General features: G+C 40.4%; 1 protein-coding gene across 7 annotated transcripts in view; it reads right to left on the bottom strand.

Annotated features, from left to right (window-relative positions):
- CDC16 (cell division cycle 16) overlaps positions 1–25030 on the bottom strand; it is a 59698-nt gene that overhangs the window by 27915 nt on the left and 6753 nt on the right. For 6 of the 7 annotated variants that reach the window (XM_038388211.2, XM_043508314.1, XM_043508212.1 and 3 more), the window contains 10 exons: positions 23498–23595; positions 22632–22670; positions 18589–18729; positions 15904–16063; positions 14946–15040; positions 14217–14350; positions 12750–12829; positions 11559–11608; positions 3159–3232; positions 1201–1326 (listed from right to left, as the gene is read on the bottom strand). In XM_038388211.2, coding sequence (XP_038244139.1) covers positions 1201–1326; positions 3159–3232; positions 11559–11608; positions 12750–12829; positions 14217–14350; positions 14946–15040; positions 15904–16063; positions 18589–18729; positions 22632–22670; positions 23498–23595 — 997 coding nt within the window. The remainder of the gene's footprint in view (positions 1–1200; positions 1327–3158; positions 3233–11558; positions 11609–12749; positions 12830–14216; positions 14351–14945; positions 15041–15903; positions 16064–18588; positions 18730–22631; positions 22671–23497; positions 23596–25030) is intronic. The other variant, XM_038388213.2, reaches the window with a different exon arrangement.

Genomic DNA, 25030 nt, shown 5'->3' with positions numbered 1-25030 from the left:
AAAGATGGTTATAGCAACAAAAATGATTAAAGATGGTTATAGTGCCTGAAGAGTTTACACTTGATGAATGGTTGGTGAAGTCAAAGTACAGAACTCACAACTAATCTGGGGTTTGTGCCCTGTTTCTTAACAGTCTGCCCTAAGGTTAGTATGCATGCTCTTCAGCCACTGCAGAGCAGTTTGACAGATATATCATGGATTGTGTGTCAGTAAATAGACTTTATCCATGCTTGAAATGATCGTAGACTTAACCTTGTGAATGGTGAATATGGCCTAGAAGTTTAAGGCATATCCTTGTTGTCATTAGAGGATAGGTATGGAAACGGAGAATCAGATTTTTTATTCTTTGAAATCTGTTCAGGTGGAGAAACGCTCTTGCTGCTACTGAGTCTAGGAGAGCTCCAATGAACTCTGTGGATTATGACGGAATCAGATTCAACTTTTAAAAGTTGATCCTCAAATGCAGGATGAAAATAAATTAATAACTTTCTTTGCTGCCACTATAACCTACATTTGTGACTTCTCTGACAGAAGCAAGTTGTCTAGGTAAGGGTAAATATTACGGCTGTCAGGCGATTAAAAAAACTAATCGCGATTAATCGCACTGTTAAACAATAATAGAATATCATTTATTTAAATATTTTTGGATGTTTTCTACATCTTCAAATATATTGATTTCAATTACAACACAGAATAGAAAGTATACGTAATCACTTTATATTTTTTCCATTACAAGTATTTGCACTGTAAAAAAACAAAAATAGTATTTTTAATACACCTAAATACAAGTACTGTAGTGCAATCTGTTTATCATGAAAGATGAACTTACAAATGTAGAATTATGTACAAAAAAAAACCTGCATTCAAAAATAAAAATGTAAAATTTTAGAGCCTGCAAGTCCACTCAGTCCTACTTCTAGTTCAGTCAGTCACTCAGATAAATAAGTTTGTTTACATTTGCAAGAGATAATGCTGTCCGCTTCCTGGTCCCATTTTCAGGTAACACTATAAACAAGTTGTAGCCGGCACTGAAAGATATTTACGTGCCAGATGCGCTAAAGATTCACATGTCCCTTCATGCTTCAACCACCATTCCAGAATGTAATGTAGGTTAATAAATGAATATTCATAAGTGGATAGTTTTTTAAGCCTTTCAGAATTTCATTCTATATAAAATGGCATTGTCTACTTTGGACATACCCTTTCATGAGCTGTGCTGCTGTGAAGTAAGCAGCCATTGCTTGGTCATGCTCACTCTCAACTGCAAACGAATGTCCATATGCTATCCAAGCTGGTCCATAGGTTCTCTCAAGTGTAGTGGCTTTGCTAACAAACAAACACACACACACACACACACACACACAAGAAATCAGACCAACACATTATAATTACATTTGAAATTCATTATATTCATCTTATTGGAACACTTAAACAGTAAGCCTTCTCGAGTATAAATAGTGTACTCATGTATATATTTAATAAATTTGTAGTAAACTAGTGAGTGTTTAATAAAGAAGTTTGTCTCTAAACAATCATCATACTGGTGAAAGCTTACCTTTTGACACACATTATTTGACACTTTAATAGAATGTATTATTCTTATTTTCTAAACTGATTTTAGCAAATTTCTAAACTATATTATTTAGATAGTGTTGTTAAGCGTGCATAGTGAAACACCAAAGGTAAACTAAATTTAACAGAATGAATGCATGCAGAAGAGGTATTTGGTTTTTATATCTACACATAAATCTTAAAGACACCAACAAAAAGCGAACAGAAAAACCAATTACATTACATTAGAAAATCCATTTCTATTCATGCAGTGTAAACAATGATAAACATGTGAAAGTGGAAAATGGGAATGTCAAATTATGAGGTTTCTATGTTGTACTAGGCCATGTCTACACTAGCACTTATGTTGGCAAAACTTTTGTCGCTCAGGGATTTGAAACCACCCTTGAGTAACATAAGTTTTGCGGGAGACACTCTCCCACAGACGGAGCAACCGCCACTCATTAAGCTGGTTTTATTATGTCGACGACGGGAGAGCTGTGCCTCTGTAAGCTTGTAAGTGTAGACATAGTCTGTGGGTGGAAATATTGCTTATATGACTGCAAAAGTCTGGGCTTGCCTAAGGCAAGCCTATTGTTCTCCATTCCAGACAGCTGCCCTGCCTGGGAAAGAAAGTGTTTGACACCACTTTGAAGACTGTCACCAAAAAGCCATCAAAACTGTAATTTAGGGTCAACAACTTTGATCATCTTCCAAATACTGACCTATAGCCAAGGAACAATAATGTCCATACATAAGAGCCCACAAGAAGAGGGCAAGCATGACTGGAGTGTCTGTGCCATGTGCTAAAATTGAGAAGCTCCAAAAACTGAGGCCCTATTTAAGAGCAGAGACTCTGTGAAGGGAGCCAACCATCACCACAAGAAAGACATGAAGGAGAGAGGGGGCTGGAGGAACTATGTCCAGCCTGAAACACTGCCAAATTTCAGACTCACAGAAGAAGTGACATCAGAGATGGGGAAGGTGCATCTCAGGACTTTTGTTATTTAAAAAAATCTGTAACACTCAAGTGCTTTAAGAATAAATTCACTGTGGTTAAGAAACAGCTTTGCTAAGTCTGTGTTCCTTGTTTTCTTGCCACTGTGTTTCCAAAGGGATTAAATTAGAAGCCCAGAATGCCCACAGCCCAGGTGGAACTCTGAGGGAGTCTGCGTGGATGACAGTATCCCACAACCCAAGGAAGGGCATCATACAAGATGTCTAAGCTTGAAAGTATGCTCTACAGTTCCAGAGCATCACTAGAATTAGAATCAGTTGGAAGCACATGGGTCCCAGTGACTGGGTTCACTTTGAATGGCAGGGTGACTATATCCCCCATATGAGGCCAGTTTGTAACAAAACATTTTTGATTGACTGCAGTATCAAAGGATTGCCATAGCAAAGAAAGGGTAAACACAGGGGACCTACAGCAGCCAGGATTACTGGGTTTCTGTAATTACATTTATTTATAATGAACAGCTCGTATAATACTTTTATAGTTAACTATTCTTTATTTGAAAATTAAATCCTGAATAATACTAACCTAACAAGTCATAAACAACACAATAATAAATCTAATATTATTGGATATGAAGTTAAGCTTTTACCTGAGATATCTTCTGGCATGTTCATTTTTGTGACCGACCATGAGATAATAGCATCCTACCGCAAACCATGAGACCTAAACATCAATGTCAAAAGAACAATACTAAGAGTACAGCAGATGACGAAAATGATACATCTACAAATTATGATACAGGACAGAAAACAGGTAGCATTTAGAGAGGTTACAATATTTTGCTTGAAGTCATCACTCTCAGAGTTTCAAATTATTATAGCAGCATCTACTAGCATAGCTAGACCTGTTTCCACTATAAACAGTTTTGAGTGATTTGTAACTCATTTCTTTAAAGCCTCACCTAAAATAGGGCTGAAAATTAGTCAAGACACTATGTTTATACACAGAATAAGAGGGCCCACACATGGAGTTAAAAGGAAAACTTCATGTGCAGACTAGCCCTTAGAAAAAATGGAAAGGAGGGAAAAAAATCCTGAATGTATTCTATTTTTCTCCCAACTATTATAACTTGGTCAAAGATTTATAGGGTGGTATTCAAAGGAACCAATTGCAAATTACTTTCAATGAGTATTAAGCACTTAACTAACACCAACAGTCATTTGCCACTGATGTCTTTGAATACCCTCTTCGGCTATGACTATATTTAGCTTTACATTTCAGTGTAGATACTTAGGCTTGGTCTACACTTCAAAGTTAGTTCGACATAAGCCTCCTTGCGCTGACCCAGTTGTGCATGTATTTACACTTAAATTTGCCTCCTACCGACACAAGTGCCCTGTTACAGCAACACAATAACACCACCTCCCCAAGCAGCACTAAGCCATGTACTCAGGTCGATGCAGTGAGAATGCAGATACCGCATTATTTATGTTAACCCTAACAGTCTTCCAGCAGCTGTCCCACAATGCCAGATACTGAACACTCTGGTCTCAATTGTGAACTCCACTGCCCAGGGATCACAAAGACTAGAAGGCCCGCCTCCCCTTTAAAGCCCTGCAATTTTTTGTAATGTCTTTTCCTGATTTTCCAGCTTGGCAAGCACATTTAACAGCTCCTCACTGTTGTGTGCAACTGCCAAGCTAACCATGCTGGCTTCGTGCTCCAGATGCACTCCGGCTTGGAGCAGACAGGAGATATTAGATCTTCTGGGCTTGTGGGAGGAAGAGATTGTGCTAGCACAGCTATAGACCAGCCATAGAAACATGGATATTTATGAGCAGATTGCATGGGGATGCAGGAGAAGTGGTACAACAGGGACCAGCAGCAGTGGTGTGTGAACACAAAAGGATCTGAGTTAGGCATATCAGAAAGCCAGGGGGGCCAATAGTCACTCCAATGCTGTGCCGCAGACCTGCTGCTTTTACAAAATGCTGCATGCCATATTTGGCAGACATCAATCGCCACTGTGGATACTTCCGAGGAGGCCAAGCCACAGGCCACTGGCATTAACAGCGAGGAGAATTGGGGACATGCAACCAGGAGGGTCCATCTATTCCGTGAGCCAGAATCAAGCTTCTGCCCAGTTACGAATGTGCTTGAAGAATTTGTGGGTCAAAGATGGAACCTGAGAGAAATTCTCTGAAGCTATTATACTTCTCCTAAGAGGAGTCTCTTCTCCTTATTAATAAGCCACCAGTCAGTGGCGTGGAAAAGCACCATTCAATAGCACCATTGCAGTATGCAGGCTAGCAGCATACGTGCCTGGGCAGCTTCGGGACACCAGCAGCAGCTGTGCTCCCTGTGCCTTTGTTTCCCTCAAGAGTAAGCTAAAGTCACCACTGCCTGTGGAAAATGGTACCAGTATTCAGTACCATTGCCCTATACTCAGTTGAATGCAACAGAGCAATTCCCTCCTTATTTCTCTTCCCCTGGCAGGCTATACTCATCAGAGCTGGTGCTGTGAGTGGCACCATGCACAAGCACTCCAAAGCAGAAGTGTCAATAAGCACGTCTTGTTTAAAACTTTAGGGGAGCAGGGGAAAGGAGTTCTGAATCATAATTTTCACTTTCTGTTGTGACTATCTGAGTGTTTTATCTACAGCTGCTGCCACTGCGGTCTTGAGGGATTCCTCCTCCACACCCACAGAACACCTGAGCCAGATAAGGAGGAGAAAGAAGAGGACTCTGGATACCATGTTCAATGAGGTACTGCAAGCCAGTGCTTTATCAGACTATTAGCAAAAGGGCCTGGAAGGTGAATATTGCAGACAGCCTGGAGAAGGAGAGAGTGGACAGGAGAAAGGCCTAGGAGTCCCAGCAGGAAAAGGAGAGGGAGATACACCAGGACATAATGGGATTTCTCTGGCACCAAACACAGATGCTGCAGACTCTTGCCTCACTTAGCAATCCATGGAGAACTCCATTACAGCACCACCCTTCACACCCCCTCAACATTCCACAGGGAATCACAGGCTGCATCCCTCCTCCTACCACTCTACTCCGGGGGGATATTAAGGACAACCACAGCTTCACACACATAAGCAATCCCTTGTTAAGTTTTGTTCATTAATTTATTGCATTTTTAATTAATTGGATTTTAAATTGTACCAATTTTATTTTTCACTGGTTTTCTTACTGAATAAAAGTATTATTTGGAAAATAATTTATCTTTATTAATTCACAACATATGCTGCAGAGTGCTTAGCAATTCTGAAAGCACCTAATCGCTTGTTACAGTACAGAGTGACAACCATTAGGATCAATGACAAACAGTCAAATAATAATTAATAATAAATGTACAACAAGCACCGCAAAATTAATAGGTGCATTGACAGCGCCATATTAATAGATATACAGCAAGCACCACACAATTCCTAACAGGCCTCAAAATAGCAAGGCCAGGTAGAGCACAGTACACCACAACATACTGCTGTGGCTCAATGTTAAAGCGATCTTTAAAAGCCTCCCTGAGCCATAAAGCTCTGTGCTGAGCTCTTCTAATAGCCCTTGTGCTTGGCTGTTCAATCTCAGCAGACAGCAGGTCTAACTCCATCCTCTAACCCAGCGGCAACTTCTCCCCCTCTGTTTCACAGATACTATGCATGGCAGAGCAGGCAGCTATAATCATTGGAAGTTTTTTTTTTCCACTGAGATCCCATCTTGTGAGTAAACAATCTACCAAAAGCACATTCGACTGTTATTCTTCTCTTGCTGAGCTGGTAGCTGAATCTTTCCTTGATGCAGTCAAGGTGGCCAGTGTATAGCTTCATGAGCCAAGGGAGCAAGGGATGTGCTAGCTCCGCCCAGGATCACTACTGACCGTTCAATATCACCAATGGTAATTGGCTGGTTGGGAAAGAAAGTCCCTTCTTGTAAGTTTCTGAACAGTCTTGTGTTCTTAAAAGATACGAGCAATATGCACCTTCCCTGAGCAGACAAGACTGATGTCGGTGAAGCATTCCCAGTGATGCAACAATGCTTGCATAACCATAGAAAAGTAGCCCTTTTTGTTGATATACACTGTGGCAAGATGGTCTGGCGCCAAAATAGGATTGTGTATGCCATCTATTGAGCCACTGCAGTTTAGGAACTGCACTGCTCCAAATCCATCCACTATGTCCTGCACATTGCTGATAGCCACAAATCCTGTGTTGTAGGAAATGATTAACGGTCCTGCACACTCGCATGACAACAGGCCAGGCAGGGATTTCCCAACTCCAAAATATTTTTTCACTGACCGGTAGCAATCCTGCATTGTAATTTCCACAGTGCAATCACCACTCGCTTCTCCACTGTCAGTGCAGCTCTCATCCTGCATCCCAGTGCTGAAGGGCTGGGGTGAACTCAGCGTTCAGGAATGTGGGTTTGTGCATTCAAAAGTTATGCAGCCACAGCTCATCATTCCAAGCCTGCATAACAATTTGATCCCACCAATCAGTGCTTATTTCTTGGGCCAGAAGCAGTGTTCCAGCAGCATCAGCTGCTCTGGGAATGCCATGAACAACCTTGAACAGGTTCTTACTATGTCCCACAGTTATTTGTCCTCCAAAAAATTGTTATGTTCCCTAGGGATTCTGTTGCTTTTATGGCTCTGGAAATACTGGAGGATCATGTGTCCTGTGCTTGGAATGCTTATAACCATAATGCAGAGAGCTGTGCAGGTTACATGTTTTCTGTTTGCCATTCTCTGACAGGAGAAAGGCCACAACGGTTCATGCAATTTTTAAAAAAAGATGGAAAAATTATGAGATATGGATGATATTATGGGATGGAGACAGTTGTTCACTGGAAAGTTGACCCCTTGCTCCCAGTCACCCTGTGCAACTCATTTCTGCACATCGTGCGCTGCCAAAACTTCCCAAAATACAGTGCCCTGGAGGGTGGTTGCATACTGGGATACCTACCCATGGTGCACTGCGCTGTGCATTGACATCAGCACTCCTGGTGAGTTCATTCAGTGTCAATTCAAGGAGCCAAGTATACACAAGCACACATGATACACTTAACGCAGCAGTTTTATGCTGGTGTAACTTGCATCAACCAAAGTTTGTAGTGTAGACATTGCCACTATATAGCGATGGGAGGGGTTCTCCCATGCTGTATATAATCTAACTCCCCCAGAGGAGGTAGGCAGGCCAACGGAAGAATTCTTCTGTCAGCCTCGCACTGTCTACACCAGGGATTAGGTTGGTTTAACTACGACTCTCCAGGGTGTGGATTCTTCACACCCTTGAGAAACATAGCTATGTCAATGAAACTTTTCAATGTAGACCATCCCTCAGTGTTTGAAAAAGGAAGCGAGAAAAAGGAGGAATTTTGTATGTACTTAGTGTATTACATGAATTCATTTTATTTTAATTTATTTTTTTTTTTTAAACACTTAATCTCAACTGAGTTACTTGGAAAAACGGCCTTTGCATGTGCACAGCAAGTATATATCCTAACTGTCTTACCTAAGAGGTTAGCAGTATATAACAATGAAACCATAACATATCCATTGATATTTTAACAGGTTCAATGAACCCTCAATTCAGTTGCAACAACAGAATTATGTTATGCAATGTGCAAATTGTAACAATTCAATCAACATTGTAACTGAACAGAATAGAAAGAGCACCTTTTTGGATGCGTTAAATGTGGTGGCAGTTACAGTCACTGCAAGAACCAGGCTTGGTAATAACTCATGTTATTATGAGTTGCATAAATGCAACATGTCCATAAGGACCACTACTGTAAGTGTGCCATCTCATGTTTTCAGTTATGGGATATACTCTGGCACCAAGCCTCAGGAATCTTCTAGAAAAGCAATGGTTGCTGGGAATGCATCCTTGAACATTCAAAGCAGAGGTTATAAGAAGTCAGAGAAATCCCAATCACTGTCTCAGTTCCTTCCGCTAAAGCCCCAAATTATTAAGAAAGCAGAATTCCAAGGAAGAGGAAATAGGTGAGCAAGTAGTATGAATATGCAGAACCAACATTTTTGAAGAATTAATTACAAGTAAGTACCCTTTCTTCCATCCTCAAAGTTTCCTTTGCATATTCTCATTGGAGGAAGTCTAGCTAGTAATACTATTTCCCCATTAATGTTGGTTGAGAAATTCTGATTAAACAAGGACTGCAAAGTAGTCCTTCCAAAGCAAGCATCAGATCTATGCTCCAAGTCAAAGAGAGTAGTGCTGCATAGATATGAACATAATTGCAAACAGCAGCACTGCAGTTTTCTGTTATGGAATCAGGTCATCTAGCTTAGCCCCAGGAGAGTGAGCTCTAAGACTCTTAAGTACTGTCACCCCTGCCATAACATGTCTCATTGCGAAGGTTAAGATTTTGTCAGTTATTTTTAGTAAGTCACAGGCAGGTCACAGGCCATAAACAAAACTTCAGGGAAGCCCATGGCCTGCCCCTGACTTTTACTAAAAACAACTGGGACAAAATGGGAAGGTGGGGGGTCCAGCACCCACTGCTGCTGCCCATGGCGGCTGGGAGCTGCAGGGTCAGCGGCTGGGAGCTGCAGGGCCCTACCAACTGACAGCTTCAGCCCCACTGTCCCGGGGCAGAAGCGGAAAATGTCATGGAGATCTCTGGAAGTCACAGAATCTGTGGCTTCCATGACCGCTGTGACATAATCTTAGTCTTACTCATTGCATAATCTAACTCCTTTCAACAGGTTTTGACTAGAAATGCCATTCCATTTACAAAACTACAAAAAGTTCAAATGGCTTCCTCCATACGCTGATTCTAGACAAACAGAATTCAAATCTGACATCAAGAACATCCAAACTAATTTCCCCATGGATGAGAATGTTTTTGAAATAAAGACAAAAGATTAATAGTCTGATTTAGCTGGAAATCAGACATTATTTTAGACAAGAATTATGAAGGAGCACACAATGCAATATTGCCCCAGGAGATGTAGTGAATGAAGGATTAGCCAACAAAGCCTTCAGCTCATTTACTTTTCTCTCAGTAGTTGTGATTAAAAGTGTTATGTACAGCGACAGTCATAGTAAAACAGTCTCTCAAAGGTTCAAAATGTGCATCCATTAACTATGTCAGCATTCAGTTGAAATCCCACATTTGGACGGATTTTTTTTGAAATGTATAGCTAGTGAAAAAGCATTATCCAGCCCTTTGAGGAAAGTCGTGAGAGTGGGATGGCTGAAGACTTTCGATTTGTCAATAGGAGAGTACTCTGCCCAGATGGCAGACAGCTTCAGTTACACTGACAACAAGAGGATGCTAAAGGACTTCAGGTATAATAATAGATGAAATAGGGATAAAATATGGAGACAGGTTGTTATCTGCCATCCAGAGAAAGCCGTTTCTATTTCTGGGAGTAACATTCCAATGGCTGAAGTTACCTAAAGACTAATCATCTACAATGACCCCCCCCCCCAATTAAAAACCAAGAAAAGTTTTCCAGGCACAGATTGAAGTGTAAGTGTGCACATCTTACACTTACACATCTGCAACTAACCACACAAAAGCCAGTCAGGAAATTCTAAACTCAGCCTCAAATATTAAATACCACAAGGGGGGCATTTGCGCCATCCAGAAAGCCAGAAGGTTCCTGAAGCTCAATAGCATTGGGTGGAAGTTTGAATCCCACATGTAGAATTATGCAACTGTCACTCTAAAGGAGGACTTTGAATTCTGAGCAGATAATCTAAAATTTAGATTAGTGGGGTTTTTTTAACATTAGATTTGTTTTCTAAAAAAGAGAAAACATGATCAATCACACAATAAAAGAAAGTTGTTTGCTGTGTTGGTCCCCGGATATTAGAGACACACGGTTTGTGAGGTAATATCTGTTTTTGGACCAATGTCTATTGGTGAAAGACAAGATTTCAAGCTGACTCAGAGCTGAAGAAGAGCCCTATGTAAGTTTAAAAGCTTGTCTCTTTCACCAACAGACTTTGACCCAATAACAAATATTGTCTGCCTACAAATCAAACAAATGCAACTCAGATTCATAGAAACATATAAAATAAATGTATTTTAAATTCACTGATACCAGTTTTGATGGGACATTCTCCAAACATTGCGTTTATATAAATAGTTTTTATATTTGCACAGGTTATGTGTTTAGTTGAAAGAGTATTTGCTGAATACATGAAGCTGTATTTATTTCAACGTACAGTACCCTAGATACATGCCCAATCATGTATGTGTAGATTCCATCACAGAGGTGGAACATTGTACTTCCATGCATTGTTAAAGTTGGTAGTAAGCAGTGAATTGTGTGCATAGTACATTGATTTTCAAACTACCAGAACAATGTTTATAAAACAAACTTATTCAAACGTCTAAAAATCACTGATACCAAGTTTGACCATTTAAAAGACAAGTTCTTTTGAGTTATCTATGCAAGAAGCATTGGGAACAATTCTATGAAGTGGGGAAAATGTTTTTCCTGCACATATCTCCCCAGTAATGGGGGGAAATAGAGTTTTAAGAGATTTAAATCAATTATTTTTTACACAAAGGGTTTTAAACTGCTTAGTAACACCATCTTTTGGAGCATCAGAAGACCCTCACCTATATAAAATGATGAAGGAATGTCAGTTATGTAGTACTTCTGAATATGGGAGGAAAATTCTTCCCTTCCGGCTGCAGATAATCATTTTATACTCTGAAGCACAACATTATCTTTTAAGTTACACAAGTTAAAATAGTAGTGTTAGTAATTGTAAAATGATCTATCTTTTTTTAAATCTAGCTGGAGTATCAGTTTTCATGATCTCCGTCAGTGGTAAATTCTAAAAATTGAATATATTTTATATAAAGAAGTATTTTTATTCTAAATGGATTGTAAATTTAATCAAATTTTGGTTCAGGACAAAAAAAGAAAGCAATTAACTATTTCCACACTATCACTTCCTGAGTCTGAATTCTGGTTGTTCAAAGTGATTATTAAATTACAATTTCTGTTATTTTTACTTATGCAAAGCTGGAGGAACACACACTATAGTGACCTATAACAACTTACAGGATTATTTGGGTACAAATCCACCAATTTATGAGAAAGATAGAATAGCTCTGTATGGGTGAAAAAAAAAAGAAAATTAAAGCATGTCAAACACTAACATGTATTTTGGCCAATACACTTTTCTAAAGTAGCACTAAATCATCTCATATTACAAATTGAAAATTAGTATATAAACTCAAATATTCCATTCTTTAAAGTCTCATTTCCAGCTGTTTCCAAAGACCTCCAAGCTCTTCTTTGGAAAGAGCTGGATAACTATACAAACAGCTGGAAACAAGAAGCAGATGTCTAAGCTACACTACTGTAGTTGCCACAGGGATGTTGAGTACTTGTGAACAGCATCTTAACTGAAAGGAAAAGAGATATATGTGATTACAAATGGGACAGGAGCCAGCTTGTGAAACACTCTCTGTTAAGATGAAGTTCACACTATGAAAGTTTGAAAACTTATAGCATACACAATAGATATGCTCACATATTTTGTGGTTCCAAGTAGCCAGTTTTGAAAATTTCCCTCTATATTTGTTTAAAATACATTTTTTTCCACTGTTTGAAATAAAAAAGTTACATTTGCTAGGCTGTTGAACACATGTCAGAACTTAAGCAATAACAGGTTGGCTCACAGTAGTGACTGTTTCAGAGTAGCAGCCGTGTTAGTCTGTATTCTCAAAAAGAAAAGGAGTACTTGTGGCACCTTAGAGACTAACAAATTTATTAGAGCATAAGCTTTCGTGAGCTACAGCTCATCCGATGAAGTGAGCTGTAGCTCACGAAAGCTTATGCTCTAATAAATTTGTTAGTCTCTAAGGTGCCACAAGTACTCCTTTTCTTTTTGAGTAGTGACTGTGTCACTAGTCATTGGCTGCACAGCCCAAGGGATAAGACAGAGAAGACTGATAAAGGGTACAGGAAAATCATTTACATGAGTTCTCTTCCCTGTGCAGCTCACCAAATCCCTGTTGTAAGGGTTTTTTCCCTTTTCCCTCCCTCTTTATGGCCATCCTGTGAGAACTGCATGCAGAGGGTCAGATCTTTTCTGCTGGCTCAAGTCTAAGAGTTGTTGAGAAATCTTGGTTTTATTTTTAGAGGCTACCCTAAAGACAGCAGGAAAATAACCTAAGTGTCCTTTAAAAATAAAAACCTATATTTGACTCTGATCATATTAAAAATTTAGCCAATAATATTTCTCACCATTTGCTTTATTCAGCTCCACGAGTGTCCCTATGTGCACAGGTAAACAATTGGCATGGAAAGGATCTTTTTCCATTACTCTAAAAATACAAAAACAGCAAGAATTATTATAAAATAAAATGTTAAAATAATTTAATTGAGTTGGAGACAAATTACTGTTATAACATATTATATAGTGAGCTATTAGCACTTTAATCAATCTATAATAGTCATGATCTCTTCACAAGTGGTCATTCCCTGAGAGCATAATAAAGCCTAACCGCACAACAGAACAATTAGAACTAATTTAGCTAAACAGATAAATTAATGAGAAATTCTGACAGATGAAACAGACATTAGGAAAACTGAATAAAATTTGCACTATATTTGATTCATGCTTAGCTACCAAATGAATGCAGAGTATGTATTTTTCTGTCCATCCATCTTGTAGGACCCACAAGCTCTGGCTGGAACATAAGAAACCTTAATATATTCCCTTTTACTCTCCGCACTCCTCAAATGGCCTTGCATCATGATAACCATATCTCTTGTGAACATGAATGCACAGCACCTTTCTACAGAACCCCTTACATCAAAGGCACTATTTTTAGATTCCAAGCACTGAAAAGGGAAACCCCACAACCATGTTTCAAGCTGCAACAGTTTCGTTTCCTTTTTTCAAATATTTGAGAGCATGGGAATTGCCCAAAGGAGCATTTAATGCCCTAAAATGTCCCAGAGTCTTTCACTATAGGAAGCCCAAAATTTTGCAAGGATTCAGACTTATAAGGAGACTCCCACCAAAAAGGCTCAAAAATCTGTCACAACTCCCGTTCTGACAAAGGGCAGCTGGACAAATCCCTGTGGAGTTGATAACTCACCCTCATGTTGAGCGGTGTGACGGGTGGGAAGAGGGTGCTAGAAAATGAACACAAAGGGTGAAATCCTGGCTCCACTGAAGACAGTAGGAGCTTTGCTATTTGCCTCAGTGCGGCCATGATTTCACTCCAGGTGCTGCACATCCCAACAGGGCTTAGTATTATGCCTCTGCAGTATTCCCAAACCATGCCAGTACTGGACTCCAAGTTGTATCCCATATGGCAATGCCTTGGCTTGGTTTGGTCAACCAAAAGATTTACTATATTTTAAAATAAAAGTTAAAACTTTCAAACCTTCATTTCGTAAGATCACTATTTTAAGAGTACTCACCTGGAGAAAACGTAGGGGTTAACATAAGGCAGCATTATATAAAGCTCAAGCATTTTGCTTTGTGCCACACAGTAAAACAAATGTACTTTTACAACACCAAATACTAGAGTCAACTGCATGTTTACTGTAGATGAGATATTAGCAAAATATACATTAGACAATTGAGTTAATAATATATTTGGGTGAACTTGTGGTTATACAGAGTTTATTTCTGCATGCCATCTGAAAAGCAGCAAAATGAAAATTCAAATAAATATCAAAGTTGTTTCATGTACTTACACAGAAGTAAGCTTGTAGCACATTTTGAAGTCACAGTTATAATAATGCCTTTCAGCTAAGGACACTACTACATCCAGATTGTCCTGAAGACCATCTACAGATTCAGGAATTATTGTTTCACTTGGCTTATTATACTGAAAAACATAATTGTAACATAAATATGATATAAAAAGGGAAAACCCACGCATTGTTCTATCAATATTTGTTTTTAGTTCTGAAAATGATAATTTAAGGACTTCTGAACCTCAAATTTTGACTCCATATAAAAAACCAATATTGAGTATAAAACTGTAACTTTTAGGTAATGCATTTCTTTATGACACATTTGGCATAAGCTACTTCCAAAAATTAAAGATATTTGACTGTCAGAATTTGAAGGAGTGTCTCCAAAAAGGATGCAATGCTGTGAGTGTCATAGCACTGGATTGTTCCATGCTGGCCTATGCTACAATGTTATCTCCAGAAAAAAGCATTTTGGAAGCAATGCATTTAAAGTTAGCCAGAATTAGAGGTTTCCATTAAGTAAGGCTATAGTATACATTAAAGAAAATGTATATGAAATTGTTACACACTTCTATTAATGGAGAGCTAAAATGGCAATTAGGTCATAACACCATCAAAACCATAAAAGAATTTTTAAATTATATTTTTGAAGCTAAGGACAAAAACAGTTTTGTATGATACTTGTATATGAAGTCAAGATTTCCATAGGATTAATCAGATTTTTACCTTTTTCAGTTTGTTCTCAAACAGAAAATGAAGCAATTCTTGTTCTTCTTCTGTACACTGTTTACCAAGAGGTAGAGATTCAAGAAGCTCTTTTTCTGTGTAAATTAAAAAATATGAACCTGGGGTAAACTACGTTTGAAGTAAACAAAAAATAAAATTCAACAAGTTGTAAAGAACTGATTTTCATTGAACGCAAAGGCTGTGAAAAGTTTTGTGATGTCCACCCCAATACCACAAAGAAAACAGCACATCATAAATACACCAAATGTTACTGACTGCACTCTGCTATGATAATATTGAGAGATATGAAAGTAAATGACTGAATCATCTTTGTTTTCAGTCCCTCTTTTTCTACTATTTTAAATTAAAGTTAACATAAAGATGGAGTATCATAGCCTACTGTTTTATACTTATGCTGTAAGCTAAGGTTGTTCACTGAAATGCGAGATGTTGTCTAAAGCAAGGATTCACAACATTTTGGCATCCATGATGCCAAATCCAACTGTGGTTTCTTGCCATAAGCAACTCAAATCCTTTTTTGCTTCAAAAGAGATCACCTAAAAAAAAGGCTGCTAACTCTTAGTAGGGAGCACTGGGGCTGCAGGAAGTGCTAGTTAGGAGGTGGAAGGGCTGGGTTTATTTTGCTCCTAGCACCTGGAAGAGTTTATTGATTATCAGTTTATGAGACCCAGTGGTCATACCCTCATGACCCACCATTGGTTGTGCCCAACAGGTTGAGAAACACTGGTGGTTATTTTTTCCTGAAACCTACAGCTTAAATGATTAACAGTTTTTGCCCATTTAATATAAGCAAAGAGTTGCTAATATTTGGGCATGGAATATTCTCTCAAAATAATTTTAAACTGATTATTCTAACTTTCATCTACTGGGCAAAATGTCTGGTGAAACTGGAGCTGATTTCATTTATATTTGAGAAACAAACACCGCTAATCCAAACCTTCTTGTGCTGTTAGCATATGGTGTGATGTTAAAAAGTCAAATGCTTCAAAGCAGTAAACATCAAGCTTCAAGGCTTCTTTGTAGCTGTACGTTGCCAGGGTTCTATTATCCAGAGCATCATAGATCTTCCCTCGCAAAAGGCAAATAGAACTCTTGATCTAGTGATGGAAAAGCAGAGCTGAAGGTCAGACACTGAATCAATGTATGTAATTTGGTTTTGAGCACAAGTGAAATGGACTACCTGAAAAGTAAAAAGCATTTCATATATGATGGAAGCTGGTTTTTAAATACTGCCTTGATATACAACATTGTTACTAAATCTAAAACCAAAATGAATACTACATTAAGCTGTCTACAGCCAAACAAGAATTGGTTAAATACATGACAAAAATAAGTAGACTAATATGCAATAATTCAAACAAAAGCTTGATGGTTATTAAAGAGAGCACTAATTTTACTATACTGTTTCACAACCGGAAGATAAGACAATTTGGGCTGTAATAAAAGAGGTTAATTTTTCAGTTTCACTGTGGTGTTTCTTGAGAAACCTATGGGTAATACCAGAAGCAGTGGAGCTATGTCTGTCACTCAAGAGGATGGCACGCTCTATGTTCACATCTGAAAGATTATCACTGAAACCACAATTAAAATTAAATCTTAAATCCTAGAGAAGTTGATGGTTCAGCCCATGATAGTACTCCAGCTCCCCAAGGGCAACTTCCTAATTGCTACTGCAAGCAGGTAAGTGATATTAAATGCTGGTATTTAAGGGTCTGTCTACACTTGGAGTTTTATACTTTAAATGCACACGCTAACTTAATCCAAATTAATACTCAAGTGTAGTCAAACAACGCCCCATTCACAGAAGCAATGAAGAGATTAAGGCCAGGTCTACACTAAAAAGTTAGGTCAACATAACTGTGTTGCACAGGGTAATGAAAAATCCACCCTTGCATGATGTAGTTATGTCAATCTAACCCCTGGTGTAGACAGTGCTAGGTTGATGGAAGAATTCTCCACTGACCTAACTACACAAGCATAGTTTGACTTCTATAGTTGGAGGGGCAGCTCCAGTCAGGCCAATGGGGCCATGTATGGGCAGGCAAATTCCACACCTGCCAGAGGCTTGCAGTTGGGGGTGGGGTGGGAAGGGGCAACACACTGCCTGCCCCCCCCAACTATGCCCATACCTAGCTATTGCCTCTCAAACAAGTGAATTAACTACAGCGATGGTAGAAACCCTCCCATTGCTGTAGTGAGTGCCTACAATGAAGCGCTACAGCAGTTCAGTTGCAGCTGTGCAGCTGCATTCCTAGTGAAGACATAGCCAGTGTCTATGGGTAGACAGGGTAGACTAGGCTCCGAGGCCCCCTGCTGGAGACCTTGCGGCCCTGCTACACCCTTCCCCAGAAAAGGGCAGTAGAGAGGTCCTTCAAGCTACCTAGAGCAGCTGTATGGGAAGTAGCCAATCAGGGCCCAGCAGGCTAGTATAAGAAGAGCTGCAGGGCCAGAGTAAGTTCAGTTCCTTGCTAGAGCTGAAGGAGTGTGGATGGTATGTGGCTGGCTGAGGGACCTCCAGGACCTCAAATGAGGTAGTGCTGCCAGAAGCCGGGAAGAGTGAGGAGCCCTGAGCTGGTTGCAGGGATTCCATCTGGACAAGGCCCTGAGATAAGGGTGAAGACAGCACAGGACAGTGGGGAAGTAGCTCAGGAAATTCAGCAGCAGCAGTGTGACTTAGATAAAGGGACACAGTGACAGCTGCTATCTACAGGTCCCTGGGCTGGGATCTGGAATAGTGAGTGGGCCTGGGGCCCCCCGAGCTCCCCATTAGTCACTAGAGGAAGTGGCCTGAACATTGAGGCACCCCAGAGGGGGAACTGAACTGTAGCGGCCCAACTGAAGAGCTAGGGCCAGAAAGGCCTTGAGAGAGTGAAGAAATTGCCTCCAGGGAAGGAGCCCCGGGGCACTGCTCTATTCTGGAGCATGGACAAACAGAGAGACATTACAGAGGGCACTGAGAGAGGCCCCTGTTGGACTTGTACCCCGAAAGGGGTTTGCTTTGATTTTATCTCACAGACAGACTGTGTATGACTTGGCCAGATGGCTCAATAAGTGAAGACCCATCACAAACAGGTAGAGAGAGTGCAGGCACACGCACTCAGCCAGAGGGTGCTCACGAGAGGTGAGTACAAATCCGTTACACAGTGTTAACGCCTCATTACAATACTTAAGGCAGAGGAAGTTCATTCCCTTATTGTTATTTATCTCCAAGAATCTGCAGTCCAACTGAAAGAGATGACAGTTTACATTGTCAAAGCTCGAATCATATCTGGAAGACCTAGAATTTATTTATTTTAAAACTGAAATAGATTACATAGAACTCCCTAGAAATTCTCAATTATTAATTCTGAGCAAGCAGTTGCACAACACTAGTAATAGTGACAAACCAGGATCATCATTTAATGTAGACAATAATAAAGGCAGCTAGTAATATAGATTGCTGACTAAATGGAGAAAAAACATAATACTTCTGGAATAAATATTCATTATCTTATAATAAAAGTCAAACACACATTCAATTTCAAGCCCAGATGCCAATGACATTGCTTTCTGTTAAATCCCTGTATAATATTAACATTCTTCTTCAACCATGAAAACATCATGTTTTGAAAATGCTACCTACAGAGGATTGTGACATCTCCCAGTCACTGGTAGAGTCTTTCAACCCACTTTCATCCTTCAAGTATTTTTCAAATAGTCTTTTGTTGATTGGCTCTTCCATGTCAAGAATATCAAGAGCCTGTTGATGCTCTTTTGCAGCATACTACAGAGAAAAACAAGGGTAAGATGTTAATCATTTAAAATTAAAACACCAATAATTAGACTATGGCAAGTAAAAATTATAGAATTGGTAGGCCAAGCCACTCCACATTTCGGCATATCTTTACTTAGATGTATATCAGTTTACCATCATAATCTAACTGTAGTGAGAGGGCATGGTCTCCCTCCCTGACGGGAAGAGAGCTGCAACCACCCCCTGGTGGGCAGAGCCAGGAAACCTGAGACCACCCTGCCAGGAGCAGAGGGGCAGGACAGGAACCAGAAATATAAAAGGCAGTCCTTCCAACTCAGTTGGAGGAGAGCTGCTGGAGAAGCAGGACATCTCCCCCACACACCCACTGCTGGAGCTCAGAGCCGACAGAGGCTGCTACAGCGCCAGAGACATGGAGGGACTGCCAGAGTTGCCAGGCACCAGGGACACCGAGGAACTGTTGGGGCTGCCACTAGCCGTTTACCTCAGTGAGACGAACGACCCCAGAACCCAGGTACTCCCTGAATGGGAGTGTAGGAAGGAGCCCAGGGAAGGCAAATAGGGTTCGGCTACATAACTGACTGAAAGCATGTTGTGGACGGATTCCCCGCTGACCCAGTGGCGAACCACTCTGCCACTGTTAAGGCACTGAGCTGGGATGAAGTAGAGTCAGGTGGACATGCGTCCCCCTACCCTCCCTGCCACCCCACCCTTGGAGGTGACAGCCTCACCACCTTTGGGCCAAGAGGCCTGCGTAGGTCTGATGTTCACCTGAGCTAGGACGCCAGATGGGTTTTCTATCTGCGCCGCCAGAGAGCTGATCCCCCTGGATTGCTTAATTTTTGGCTGCCTGCACTGGCTGAGGCTCAGACTCAATTGCTGCCTGGCCTAAAGGCTTGGGCCCACTAACTGTCAGCTAATTCCCCCGTGAACTGAGTCACTCCCGAGGCATTGTAGCAAGGGGGCATGGTCTCCCTCCCTGACGGACCACCTTACACTAACAATTCACAATATTTCAGTATTGCTCAACCAAACATTTGGAAAATAAATACCTGCAGGATGATCATACAGCCTAGCATTATGTGATCACAGAAGTATACAAACCTACCTTAAAATGCATTAAGATAGGGTTTTCTATCATTTGTTACAATTAGGAATGTTGTGCAATTAAAAAGATTAATCTTTCTGTTAAACAATAATAGAGTACCATTTATTTAAATAGTTATGGATATCTTCTACATTTTCAAATATATTAATTTCAGTTACAACACAGATTACAAAGTGTACAGTGCTCACTTTATATTTATTTTTTATTATAAGTATTTGCACTGTAAAAAACAAAAGTAATAGTATTTTTCAATTCACTACAAGTACTGAAGCGCAATCTCTTTATCATGAAAGTTGCGTTTACAAATGTAGAATTATGTACAAATGCACTAAAGATTCATATGTCCCATCATGCTTCAACCACCATTTCTAGGGACATGCGTCCATGCTGATGACAGGTTCTGCTCCAAAACCATCCAAAGTAGTGCGGACTGATGCATGTTCATTTTCATCATCTTAGTCAGATGCCACCAGTAGAAGGCTGATTTTCTTTTTTGGTGGTTTGGGTTCTGTAGTTTCCGCATTGGAGTGTTGCTCTTTTAAGACTTCTGAAAGCATGCTCTACACCTTGTCCCTCTGAGATTTTGGAAGGCATTTCAGATTCTTAAAACTTGGGTCGAGCGATGTAGCTATCTTTAGAAATCTCACATTGGTACCTTCTTTGCGTTTTGTCAAATCTGCAGTGAAAGTGTTCTTAAAACAAACGTGCTGGGTCATCATCAGAGACTGCTATCATATGAAATATATGGCAGAATACAGGTAAAACAGAGAAGGAGACATACAATTCTCCTCCCAGGAGTTCAGTCACAAATTTAATTAATGCATTATTTTTTTATGAGCATCATCAGCATGTCCTCTGTAATGGTGGCCGAAGCATGAAGGGACATACAAACGTTTAGCATATCTGGCACATAAATACCTTGCAATGCCAGCTACAAAAGTGCCATGCGAACAGCTGTTCTCACTTTTAGGTGATATTGTAAACAAGAAGCGGTCAGCATTATCTCCTACAAATGTAAACAAACTTGCTTGTCTTAGTGACTGGCTGAACAAGAAGTAGGACTGAGTGGACTTGTAGGCTCGACAGTTTTACTTTTTTTTGTTACAATAACTGCACTCAAAACCAAAACAATCTACATTTGTAAGTTGCACTTTCACCATAAAAAGATTGCACCACAATACTTGTATGAGGTGAACTGAAAAATACTATTTCTTTTGTTTGCCATTTTTACAGTGCGAATATTTGTATTCAAAAACAATATGAAGTGAGCACTGTCTACCTTGTATTCTGTGTTGTAACTGAAATCAATATATTTGAAAAACATAGAAAAACATCAGAAAAAAATTAATAAATTTCAATTTGTATTCTATTGTTTAACACTGCGATTAAAAGCAATTTTTTTTAAAGTCACAATTAATTTTTTCCCGGTAACTGCGATTAATCGACAGCCCAAGTTACAATCAATCAAAATACATGCTATTACATTTACTTTTCTCATCCTCCAGACAATTTTATTTTTTTGGTTGCACTTTGTTTAGATAGCACTTTCCATCCAGAAGGGACCGAAAGCATACTGCGACTATATACTTATAGCACCAATAAAACAAAGCTACCTGTGGGGCAGAAATCAGCAACCAACCAGAATAAACCACACTATACGTTATTAGGGAGGAGGAAAATTCCAGAGCATGGACAACATGTTCTAAAGAAAGTGTCCTGGGATCTATAGCACCCTTGCTGAGCAGGCAGAAATTTGTTGTTCTTTGGTCTCATTCAAGAGACCTACATGCTACTAGTGGGGGAATTCTATGCCAAAAAAATTAAAATTCTTCAAAATTCTGCAAATTTTATTTGTCAAAATAACTCTATATAATCACACCAGTTTCAATTATTTTGTTAATTTATTTCAAAATACCTGTCAGTAAGTATGTTTGTAACAATACAGACACAAAAAATTCCCCCCAGGAGTAGACAGTAAAAGAAATGCCTAGGACAACCCAGTTCCTGTTTCTCTGCCCCCACAATCTGAGCCAAGCCAGCAGGTCAGATACCCACAACCCCTCCCCCGCAATGGCCAGCCGTGGGGCCCCCCCAGTCCAGACACCTGCACCCCCCCAGAGCCCAGCTGTGCCCCCCCAGCCCAGACACTGGCACCCCTTCCCCCCCCAGAGCCCAACTGTGGCCCACCCAGCCCAGACACCCACACCCCTTCCCCCCCCAGAGCCCAGCTGTGGCCCCACCCAACCCAGACACCTGCCCCCCTACCCCTCAGAGCCCAGGGATCCAGAGGATGAAACAGCCTGATGCTGGGTCCCAGCCTTGTATAGAGTTTCCTGAGTGCGACCATCTCCTTCCTTCAGGGCATGCAGGGAACTGCAGCTGCCGGGAACCCTCTAGCTCCCTCCTTATCCCCCCAGCAACCTCTTATGTGCGAGCTGGTCTCTGCCAGGTCCAGTGGCCCCTAGTGGTGGTCAGCAGCTCTGCAGCCAATTTCTGTGGCAGAAAGGAAATTCTGCATACACAATATTAATTTCTGCATTGCACAGTGGTGCAGAATTCCCCCAGGAGTAACATACAGCATGCTGCATGGAACTCAGTTTACCCATCTTACAAGGATGAGGGAATAAGTCTTCTCTCACAGGATTTGAACCTGTAGTTCCAGTGAGTATAAGCATTTCAACCCCCAAATTTAGACCTCTAAATATTCCCCTTCTAGCATAAAGTGTGCCATATGTGATTCGCGTATTTATGTAGCATGCTTTGTTTAGTTTGATTTTATCCAATATAAACTAAAATATATACTTACATGACATCTAGCAGCAAGGTATCGACATGCTTCATACAACTAAGAGAAATAAAGAGGTTTGAAATATACTTATCAAGGAAGCTACAAACAAAACTCCCTAGTATTAATAGCAAAAAGCTGTTATTCCTACATCAATGTCTGTTTTTCTTCTGACTAAAGATTTCTTTCTTTCTACCCCGAATCATTCTCTCAAGTCTCTTAACTCTTAAGGAAGACAGTAAATGGGGAAACCTCAACCCATCATCCTGTCTCCTTAACCCTATCTTATCCCCTCCATTTCCCTTATCTTGACATACTCTTTCCCTATGACCCTTCCCCAACAAGCACACTCTGATACACCACCCTATTTCCTTCCTATCTTTTGACTTTAGTCATAGGGCATGTAATCTACTCAAACTGCTAGATTCCCTCAGCTCTCTCTCCTTTATCTCCTCCAGTGTGGTTCATCCTTTCCACCTCAGCAAAACTTCCCTGACCAAAATCACTAATGACCTTCTAGCCCAGTTTGTAAATTTCTTCTATACTATTGAATCTCTCCAACTCTGGAGGCACTTTTCTTTTGATTTCCACAATTCTAGTTCAAGTGGGAGGAGAACTAGAACAGCACACAGTCCCTACCCTAAATCTACTGGTCCCCTCACATGTCAGCCCTTGGCCCTTTTCTCTTCTCTATATATAATTCTCTCACCATGACCTAGCATTATGCAGTTTACGTAACTACTCTTCCTTTAAATTTGGATTGTTAGCTCTGAAGGTAAAGAACCTATAGTACATTTAGCACAGTTCACCTGCTATTTAGCACCAGGTATAGCACTATGGTTCTAAATAAATAACAAAAGTATTATTTCTTGTTTGAAATTACTTACCTTATCTAGCTTGCGTGATCGAAGGGCGTGTGCTGCCCTATGATACTGAGCTGTCAGGTAGAGACATTGGGCCAGCCAATAGATGTCCTGAGGTTCCTCTAAAAATATATAACCCCATTAAGTACAATCCTAAAACACGTTTTTATCATAATTTTGTATGGCAGACATTTTCAGGTCATTAAAATTTTCAAGTCCATATACTGCTCTTCGTCAAAACTAGTCATCTCAAGAAATTACTCTAAAAATAAAATGCATCTCTTTGGACATCTCAGAAATAAGAAATTTTAAGAATTAAATCAAACCCTAATACTAAGACTGTACACACTATCAGCAGCGAACAAGGATGTAAAAAAAAAAATCTACTACCAGTCTGCATACCGTAAGTAACAGAGGGAAATAAAATTGATGTGGAAAAGAGAAAAATAACATATGTATGCTATAGGTGACTCCAGACTTTGAATGCACTAACAGCAGAAAACACACTTTTAATCTTGTTATCTTTCAAAGTTTGTGCAGCAATTAGTGCCTGCAAAAGCAAAATATTATTTTCAAATTCTAGAAGTATGACAATTAGGTCCTAATCCCAAAACTTATGCATGTGCTTAACTTTACACACAGTGAGTAATCCCATTTGAAGGATCAGGTACTTAGTAAGTAATAAAGCCATTGCAAAACAGATATAAAGAGCAGGGAAGGAAATACTCCAAAATCGAAACATGGACAAATAATTTGGTCCAGGTGATGTGCACTTACCGAAAACTATATTTAAAGAGAGTCATGATGCACTGAGAGAGTCTTCAATATTGAAGAAAGCAAAATGATTTCAAAGGAAAGAAAAGTTACCCTTTCAATTACTACCCCATAAATCCAATAGACCAGGTGTGGCCAAAAACTGTGGCTCATGAGCCACTTGTGGCTCTTTTACAGTTAAAGTGTGGCTCCCGAAGCCCCCCACTCCACCCCCCATTCTCCGCCTACCAGGCTGGGGAGGAGCTCAGGGCTTCTGCCCTGCAGCCGCATGATGGGCTAGGGGCCTCTGCCAGAGATGACTGGTGCCTGCTGAGAGTGGGGGAGGGGACAAAAATTTAAAGCCCACCCCCCACAACAGCTTGAGTCATACTGCCCTCTTACCCTCAGTGGCTCCTCCCTGCAACTCCCAGGTGTTAGCTTTGCATGAAGAGGCAGTGGCAAACAGGTGAGAGCTGCAGGGAGGGGTCGCTACTTTAGCTCCATGGGGAGAGGCAGCAGCAAAAGCAGTAGCTCTCCCCGCCTCTCCCCATGATTGCAGATTCCAGCAGCTGCCATGCAAGAAGGGGGCCCAGTGGCCCCATGTGACAGAGCGGGACCAACAAACCCTGGCAAAAATCTGGGGGGCATGTGACCCCACGTACCCTCCCCACACATCTCCTCTTGCGTCTGCCCAGTGTAGATGGGGATCTCTCCATGGGCTTGGGGATTCAGCCTTCTGAAGACTGTCATATGTGGCTCGAAGGGTCAGTAAGTTTGGCCACCCCTGAAATAGACTAAGCATTA

This window comes from Dermochelys coriacea, chromosome 1 (genome assembly GCF_009764565.3).
Source record: "Dermochelys coriacea isolate rDerCor1 chromosome 1, rDerCor1.pri.v4, whole genome shotgun sequence".
Classification (NCBI taxonomy): Eukaryota; Metazoa; Chordata; order Testudines; family Dermochelyidae; genus Dermochelys; species Dermochelys coriacea.
The sequence above is the reverse complement of the archived record's forward strand: the minus strand, read 5'-3'. Positions and strand labels throughout refer to the sequence as shown.